General features: G+C 33.2%; 1 protein-coding gene across 1 annotated transcript; it reads left to right on the forward strand.

Annotated features, from left to right (window-relative positions):
• The first annotated feature begins 2,706 nt into the window (after window positions 1–2,706).
• LOC145046059 (GDSL-like Lipase/Acylhydrolase superfamily protein) lies at window positions 2,707–4,355 on the forward strand. The gene is made up of 5 exons (XM_078994345.1): window positions 2,707–2,970; window positions 3,051–3,181; window positions 3,260–3,499; window positions 3,609–3,858; window positions 3,954–4,355. Exons 1-5 carry the CDS (start codon window positions 2,733–2,735, stop codon window positions 4,199–4,201), a joined length of 1,107 nt encoding a protein of 368 aa, XP_078850471.1. The 5' UTR covers window positions 2,707–2,732; the 3' UTR covers window positions 4,202–4,355.
• The last annotated feature ends 5,424 nt before the right edge of the window (window positions 4,356–9,779 follow it).

Genomic DNA, 9,779 nt, shown 5'->3' on the forward strand with positions numbered 1-9,779 from the left:
CTCCTAACTGAGTATGCTTAGCGTGCTTAGTAACTACGTACAATGTAGTTCGCCATTGACTAGATTATGAGGTGCTGGCCAAGTACGCGCAACGTACAAACTGGTACGCCTAACATACTCCACTAAACCACCAATTTTCTTTTAAGCTCTTAATTCATTACGCCAACACGTCAAATGATAGGATTTAGTTCCAAAAGTTACCCGAAGTCATAAAGTTTCCAACTTTATGACTTAACATGTCTAGAAGGTGTCCAACAACAAAAACCCTAACTTATTAACCCATTAAGACATTCTAACATGTGCATGGAAAGAAACTAAGAGTCAAGATTACATTTTATGGCTCTAAATACTCTAAAATATCTGAAAGGACAATTCAAATGAATTAGAGTAACCCATAATCAAATACATTAAGCTTATGGGACCAAAATGAACCCAATCCTTGGCTAATCAAGATCTAAGCAAAACCTCATCAAGATTAGAGTTTTTTTTTTTTGACCTCAAAGTAATGCCAAATGATGATGTGTTTTGGATGCAAAGTGCTTCACACTTCTAAGATGGTCTCTTCTTCCTTCTTCCTCCTTCAAGATCACCAAAATACACATTCAATGCTCAAAGATGCTCTAAAAATTGATTAGGGTCAGCTAGGGTTGAGTTGGAGGATGGTCCGTGCCATGTATGCCCAACATACGCTTAGGTACGCTCAGCGTACGCAAGTCACTCCCAAAAATTACAAAAATACCATTAGTGACCAAAATACAAATAATTCTCATATTAATGGTCAAATTGTAAAATACATGGAATCGAGATGTAACATTACACCTTGAATGAATTAGTTATTTTGGCTATTGAAATATAAAATATAGACTTTAAAAATCTTGATATATATATATATATATATATATATATATATATATATATATATATATATATATATATATATATATCCAAAAGATTAAAATAGTTCACTAAAAATAAATAAAACATGTCACAATTTTTATTTCTATATACCTCTTATAATAATATAAAAAAGAGATAAGTCAAATGACATATTTTTATAATATGTACAATCACCCACTATATAAGATAGAGAACAAGTTGAAACTTATAATAAAGAACAAGATCCAAACAAAAGTTTTGAAATAACCTTTATCAAAAAATAGTTTCTGATAAAAAGCATGTTCAAAACTCAAAAAATAAGTTAAAAATTAACAAATTTTCAAACACAATAGATATTTTACAAAAATTGAAAAAGAAACGGATCATGTCGACAACTAACTATTTTTCAATAGAAAAGAATAGATAAACCAATCCAGTTCGTTCGTCAATATCAGAAAGAAAGTCATCATACCAGATACATATAACCACGATCTCGTCCTTACAAGCATCGGGGGTGTACTAATCAATGAACCCTGAAAACCCATCTTCTTTTATGTATCATATCTATGAGTGTACTATCCTTTCCTCGCAGAGCGACCTGACATTTTCGTTCAAATATAGGCCGAATGGCGTGGTTGCTATTATAAAGTACAATTTTATAATATGTTTATTAAATAAATGTTATTTTTATGATTATATTATTTTAAAACTGAAAAATGGTTTAAGTATGTTAAGTTAATTGTATTTAGCTAAATAAAATATTTCTCTCTCTAAACTCTTTTATATTTAAATTTTAGTAAAACATACACCTCAACTAACGCTTTTGATATACAAAACTTAATTTGAGGTTTTAGGAGCATATTTATCATTTCGAACGTGGTTTTGTCTAGAATTGGAATCAAGAAAACCAATTAGAAATCTTGACGATCTCATTTTTGCATTTTATTTTAGTTCAACATCCCACTTCAAATCTATTCTCGTAATTGAATGATCTCCCATGTATTTGTTCACCAAATGTCATAGGAAAAAATAATTGGTACATGATAATTTTTGGCGTACAACAATATCTATCACAATAGTATTAATATACAGTAGTTTGTTTTCGGACTTTCTTCACCTTTCTTGTCACACCATCAACAAACATAAAACCGATGAAAACCGACCGAGATTTTTTTGTTATATTTAATTGTAGTTTTTAGAAAATTATCAAACGGTGTATGCGATATTGTTATAAATTTTGATATTTTGAATAAAAGCATTCATATAAATTCCACCTACTTTTTATATAAGGTAGGTGAGCACCCGTAAAAATATGTTGACAAACAACATAACCTCAAACCATGGCAAAATCCCAAGTGGTTGTAAGTAGTTACAATTAGCTTATCAACTTCATATCCTTTCAAGTTTCAACCCCCGAATAGACCTCCCTTAATTAGTTTTACAAAGAATAATAAAATTTTCTATTTTAAGATATGTATTATACCGGTATAGTCCCTTTCTTTCAAAAACAATTATACCAAAATGACATATTTACCCATCGGATTCATTACAAAAGTATAACAATGTTGATTCTAAGATATATGTTATCAACCTATGGATAATCCCGTTTATTCTTGTAAAAACCTGTAATATAAACCATTGATAGTAATAATTTTTATCAATAACGAAAAAGGGTATTTTAATATTTTAACTTAAAAATAAAATAACATATTACGTAGGCCAAGAGGTGGTACAACCTCCAGTGGCAATTGCTTGCATGACTCACCTTTCTAAATCATTTTTTCATGTTTAAATTCCAACTTCAAACCCATCATTTCTTCAACAAAACAAGCTCAACAAAATCTTCTCCAAGAAAGATGAAGTTAACAGTGGCCATGACGGTGGTCTTGACGACGGTTCTTTCATGTTTCATCCATGGCTACGACTGCAAGATTGTGCAATTCATCTTCGGCGATTCACTGTCCGATAACGGCAACAACAATCGACTTACAAAGAGCTTCGCACAGGCTGCACTTCCTTGGTATGGCATCGACTATGGTAGTGGAATGCCAAATGGCAGGTTCACCAATGGTCGCACCGTTTCCGACATTATCGGTAATATATTTTCCGGCGACATCGATCACATGGTAAATTATATATAAAACATCGTCGACTTTAATCGTTTTGGGTTGCAGGTGATAAGATTGGGCTTCCACGACCACCGGCGTTCTTGGATCCCTCGTTATCCGAAGATGTTATACTTGCGAACGGAGTGAACTTCGCTTCCGGAGGTGGCGGGATCTTGAACGAAACCGGTGGTTTGTTTGTAAGTTTGAATATTCCTCTACTTAAACCGGATTTCTAGATTAAAAACCGATAACGAAACTGTTAAAAAAAATTACAGATTCAAAGATTCTCAATGTATAAGCAAATCGAGTTGTTCCGAGGAGTTCAAACATTGATCCGAGGCTCAATCGGCGATAAAGAAGCAACCAAGTTTTTCCAAGAAGCGAAGTACGTAGTTGCATTGGGTAGCAATGATTTCATCAACAACTACTTGATGCCTGTTTATGCTGATTCTTGGACGTATAACGATGACACCTTCGTCGACTACCTAATGGAAACTCTCGGAGAACAACTCACAGTAAAAATTAAACAACCCTGATCCTTTAATTTATCGGGAACCAATCAAAAGTCGTTGATATATAAGAGTCATGCATGAGTTTCATTTCTTGGTTTAATGTTATATTTAGGTATTGCATGGGATGGGAGTTCGAGAATTGATGGTTTTCGGGTTAGGGCCAATGGGTTGTATTCCACTTCAAAGGGTGTTGAGTACTTCTGGTGGGTGTCAAGAGAAAACGAACACACTTGCTCTTAGCTTCAACAAAGCTACAGCTAAACTCATGGACGATTTATCTGCGAAGCTTCCAAATGCGTCTTACAAATTCGGAGATGCTTATGATGTTGTTAATAATATCATCACCAATCCAAGTAAATATGGTACGCTTGTCTTGTCTAATTTGATAGTGTAAATTAATGTGGTTAATTAATTATGTTTTGATTTTTGAATTAATTAAATGGGATGGTTGTTGCAGGATTTGACAATGCTGATTCGCCATGCTGTTCATTTGGAAGGATTAGGCCTGCTTTGACGTGTGTTCCTGCTTCGAGATTATGTAAAGACAGAAGCAAGTATTTGTTTTGGGATGAATACCATCCGTCGGATCATGCTAATGAGATGATTGCTGATGAACTTATAAGAAAATTAGGGTTTAAGACTGTTAATCAAACAAATGGTGCTTCTCCATCTCCGACTTCTGCTCCTGCTCCTAGTGACGATTGATCAAATAAGGCACGATGGAAGATTTTATTTTTTTGTTTGTAACGAGTTTTTTTTTTTTTTTTTCCTGTGCTCTTGTACGTAGTTTGTAATTTGTTCATGTTTTGTGATCGTTTGAAGTTTTGAGAAATATATACATATACTTAATTGTTCGATACTCGATAGTGATACTGATGTTATGCATTTGCTACATCACATATTCTAAGTGTCAAAAACTCAAAAATGATTTCAGATTTTCATAAGGTGTGGTGGACTGCTGGCTAAGTTATTGGGCTGGGCTGAGTAGGCCCGCTAGAGTGGCCGAATTGAAAATTAACAAATTTTAAATAGAACAAACATATAGAGAAACTGGATTCGGATATTTGTAAAATAATTCAGTTTTGATATTATTTTGTACTTAGGGTATGTTTGGGTTACTTTTTTTTTTTTAGCAAAAAAATGTTTTTTTTAAGAAAAATACTTATTAACTTATGACTTTTAGGAAAAGCTGATTTTAAAAAGTATTTGGATAAAAAAAAACTGGTTTTTAAGACTAAAATGGTTAAAAAAAACTAAAAAGCTTGGATTTTCAGTTTTTTTAAAATTTTATTTTTTCCTATAAAAAAAGTTGTTTTAATAAATATTTTTCAAATACACAAATATTTTTTTAGCTTATTAGCTTTTTGAAAAGCTAAAAAACTAATAAACTATTTTAAAAACTTATATAAAAAAACCCCTTACAAAAAAAATCCGGATTGCATAAATCCTACAGATGAAGACGAGTACCCGGAATGGCGAAAACCTAAGACTACTTTTTTCCATCATTTTATTAGAATAACTAAAAGCACTTTTTTAAAAATGTTAAAAAGAAAACAGTTGTATAGCCGTTTGGACCCTAAAAATGACAATTTGTTCGTCTATACTAGGTATAAACAAGTGGTTTCATTTAGTTTTAACACTCAAAAAACTTTCTTCTTTCAAAATGTTTCTAGTAATCTCATACTCTCGAATTATACTTCAGTTTCCAACTGAAAATAACATTCTCGAAAGATGTTGGTTTCGCGTCCATGAGGAGCATTGGAGCAAGCTAAAAGAAACCATGTGAATGCCGATGTCAAAATTTCTCCATATTCCTGAAACCAAGCAATTTAGCGTAATTTTAATTTGTGCCTTAATAACAACAAAAAGAAAAAAGAATCTATGCAAAAGTATAGTCAGTTTCATAACTCGATTGGAAACCTAACATCGAAAAATCATGGGGAGGCGACTTGCAAAGTGGTCAAGCAAGATTTTAAATTACAAAATAATGTTGTTTTCTATTTCATTTGATAATGCATCAAATAAGCCTAACACCGTCAACCGGCTAAACCCTATTTTAAACGACTTCATTAATATACTCATGCAATACAAACTAAAAAAAATCATTCAATTAACGATACACTTTAGATGTCTTTTTTACGAGCAGTGCAAGGCAAAAGAAGTATCATTTATGTTGCCACCAAGATGATGAAACTACATTTGGGCTTAACTTAAATTTTGTTAATAGATGGAATTCCATTTGTTTTATATTTGAAAACATTTTATGACAAAAAAAAAATTTAAAATTGTAACATCCCAAAAATACAGGTCAAAAATCTCATTTTTGATTAGGTTATTATAAAACCAATTAGTATAAAAACATTCATAATTGTGACAACTCGAAATTTTCATTTGGTCAAACCCTAAAAGTCAATCACTTCATATTATAAGTCAATTTCAGTTCTATTTGTCTTTAACAAATTTAAAGTTCTTTTGACTATTATAATAATTATTCTTTAAATGAACGGGTGAAAGAATGTGCCGTCTCAGGTCTTGAAATTTCTAAACCGCGAATACCACGTAACTTAGAAGTTCACGGCCAAACTTTAATGTTTGGGCCGTAAACTACCCCCAAAAACCATAAACTCATGCTTAAGCATGAGTTTACTCCCCAAAGTGCATCACTTTTCATTTTCACCCTAAAGAGTAAACTCCAAACTCTCTCAAGTATCATCCCGATTTTCGCCCAGTTTCCCGAAAACGTAAGTATTTCTCGACTTGATTAGTTAATATAACATAACATCTAGTGATTATACATCCTTTAATCCATCAAATTTCATGTTTTTATTAGATTTCCAAAACACCAAGAACACCAAGAACACACACTAGTGTTCTTGGACTTTTAGTTCATTTCAAGCTTCCACAAAGTGAGTACTTCTATCCTAGAGTCATTTAAATCTTGCTATACATATTAATATCAAGGAAAAGTCCCAAGAACACCAAGAACAAGGTGTTCATGGTTTTGGGAGGCTCCCAAAACCGTAAACACCAAGTATAGTGCCAAAGGGTGCTTTAGGGTGTCTAGATGCTTCACAATGCCTTAGGGACTTGTCTAGATCCATCCTTGATGTGTTTATCACCTAAAAGAACAAGAAAACAACCATTTATATGTGTTTACGGTTTGGGGATCTCCCAAAACCTTAAACACCCCAAAAGGTGTTTAAATGTCCTATATTTACTCCTAATGCCTAGAATCTTACCTAGACTATTACCATAATGAGATAAGGACTTGAAAACACCAAAATACCTAAGTCCATGAGAGTTTACAGTAGTAAACTCATTGAGAAATGGTCCATGGACCGTAAACTCCATTTAGGAGTGTTTTGATGCCACACAACACTTCCTAAGGCTTAAACATGAAGTAGGAATGCTTGGATTGGCTTAGAAAGCTTCAAACATCAAATGGTCACAAAGGGGGTGAGCTTACGACCATAAACCCAAGGGTTTACGACCGTAAACCCTTTTGCTAGTGACCATAAAACCGTAAACTCCTTAAAAGAGTGTTCCTTGAACCCTAAACACACTAGCCTTTCCCTACAACACTTAGATTCAACCCTTGCGACTTATAACACTTGTATTAGGTGTTTAGGATGTCCTAGGGTGTCTTAACTTTGTTTATTAGTTATTTAAAGGCTAATTATGTGCATATATGTGATATTATATGTTAACTAGGATCATAGAGTGTGTTCAAGACTTCACTTGACACCTAGCAATCCTACATCTTCAGTTCATCCGTACCACTCACTACAGATGAGTTCATACCCCTTAATCAATGATTTAAATGCTTTTAAATGCTTTTATGGAGGGGGGGGGATACAAGTTAAATACTTATAGTTATTACATCAATCACATGTGATTAATAACTACAAAACCAGTGGTTTTCTTACTGTTCAAACTGTTTATCAAACTGTATTGCTTCAAACTGTTTTACAAACGCTTTCACTTATCAAATACTTTTACTTAAACTCTTTTATAATTATTATCAAATGCATGTCTATGTTGATGGATTTTGGTCATAAGACATCCTATGTGCTCATACAAACCCTAATGCTTGGATCTAGGTTTCTCTATTGTACATGCTTTGAATCCAAGACTATAAACCCTAATTCTAGCATGCAAGTAATCATATTAACATAAGAATGAGTTTATAATGTTACCTTGATTGTTATATAGCAATAACAATCCTAATTCCACCTTGAATTGACTTTGGAATGCTTAGAGTCACAAGTGTCCCTCCTCTAATGGCTTACAAACACCAAGAGAAAATGGAGAAGGTATAAAGAGAGAGGAGAGAGGTTTGAATTCGTCCTTAGGACTTCTTGGGAACAAGTACACGAATTCTAAGGCCTTAGGGTCTTTATATAGGTATAGAGATATGGTTTCAGTCATTATCCTTATCTAGTTGCTTATCCACAAAGCAATCATAAGATAAGCCTTGAAAACCCTTATCCTTTATCCTTTGGACGATTTCAAGGATCCTTATCTCCTTGAATTCGTTCAACCCATATTTAGGATAACCATTACCATATTTTGTAACTATCACATAATTACAATTCAGCCCCTCTAGTTTAATTAATTACACTTGATCACAAAATTAATTCCTAATTAATTATTGACCAATATTAATTAAGCAAATATGATTTCTCCTTTAATATATTATTCTTATAACATATTAATAAATCATAATAACCTCTCTCTCTTTATTTATTTCTCCAATCAAGTTGCTTTGGTGAAGGCAACCCAAAAGGACCATGCACCATCGGGTCAAGTACATACTAAAATAGTTATGGACTTAGACACTAATCCAACAGTCTCCCACTTGGATAAGTCTAACAACTATTATGCATATGACTTCAGATCCTGATCTGCAATCGTAGCTTTCCAAAGCTGTTGTCAACTCTGATCCTATCAGATACACGTGTCCTTAGATATGGGATCATATATTCCTCCATTCTAGATATCGTATGAGATATGATTTCAAATCATTCTCTTTGTACTACTTCTCGATTTCCGATTTATGACGACGGACTAATTGAACAAATCAAATTAGCCCTAGCCCGGCCGAGCATTTACGTTTGTCATCACTAAACCATCGAGGGGCCCAAAGATATCGCTTTTATTCTTTGAATAAAAGGAACGGATAAAATTTGATACAATGCTTGCTTGCACTCACTCACCGAATCACACACAACAATATGTTTTATAATACCAAGTTACTAGTGCGTTTACATATTATCAATGTGCAACCGATTCGCAAGATACAACTCACACATCTCGGTTTCAAGAATATAGGATGTTATCGTCTCACCAATCACTCGTAATACAATTCATGGAGTGATCCAAGTGAGCGTGGGTTTAATCCAATGCTCAAATCATATTCATAAGCACTCATGAACGTTGCATCAAACATTTGCTTATGTCTAATACTTTTCTAGACAATCCACACACCAATTCATGACAATCTTCATTCACATCTACTTCCAACATATGAACAACTGTGGCCCGTTCGAATAATTCGATTATTCTTAATAAACTCAATTATTCTGGAAGTCAAAACATGCAAGGTGAAACACAAGAATAATACTAATCCCATATGGCCTCAAACCTTTGAGTATAAATAAAACTCCTTTTATTTATCACCATATCGATTACTCATTATTTGTCGTTTCGGGTAATCAACTTCTTACTTGAATTATTACACTTGTCCCATGCTCCTAGCATGCACACAATGTTTACCTATGGTTCTTACTTTGTGAAATAGATCACATTGAACACATTTCCAATCCTTCTCATTTCACAACTCCAAATCCATTTTTCATAAGTTAAAGAATATCAAATTCTTGTTACTTATAGAATATGCTAGATTCTAACATTCTATGCAACTATCGTTTCGTAATGTCACTGCACCAAAGTCACAAAGACTATTGCCAATGATATTACAAATTCTTCTATCGGAGATTGTTGCAAGACAATTCCTTAGATATGATGTCTCTCTCTCAAAGTACATTCCTTTGAACATCCTTTTGCATAAAAGTTTCTAATCTAGACATAGATTTTCAATATTTACTTCCTAATATGAACACGCTTCCATATTTTCCTCATGACAACTCATTCTTAATAGAATCTTTTCTATTTGTAATGATGTCGATATGGTCCATCCAATATGGAAACATTTCCATATTTTCCAATACTAGACTTCCAACTACTCACAAGCGACCAATCCCCGTCGAACTTTGGATTGTCC

The sequence above is a fragment of the Lactuca saligna genome, chromosome 5 (genome assembly GCF_052625555.1).
Source record: "Lactuca saligna cultivar CGN05327 chromosome 5, ASM5262555v1, whole genome shotgun sequence".
Lineage (NCBI taxonomy): Eukaryota > Viridiplantae > Streptophyta > Magnoliopsida > Asterales > Asteraceae > Lactuca > Lactuca saligna.

Excerpts from the sequence above, each read along its gene's own strand:
- LOC145046059 (XM_078994345.1), top strand. The coding sequence starts at position 2,733 with ATGAAGTTAACAGTGGCCATGACGGTGGTCTTGACGACGGTTCTTTCA. Across the intron at positions 3,500-3,608 it reads CTCTCGGAGAACAACTCACA|GTATTGCATGGGATGGGAGT; the intron begins GTAAAAATTAAA and ends TGTTATATTTAG. Across the intron at positions 3,859-3,953 it reads CACCAATCCAAGTAAATATG|GATTTGACAATGCTGATTCG; the intron begins GTACGCTTGTCT and ends TGGTTGTTGCAG.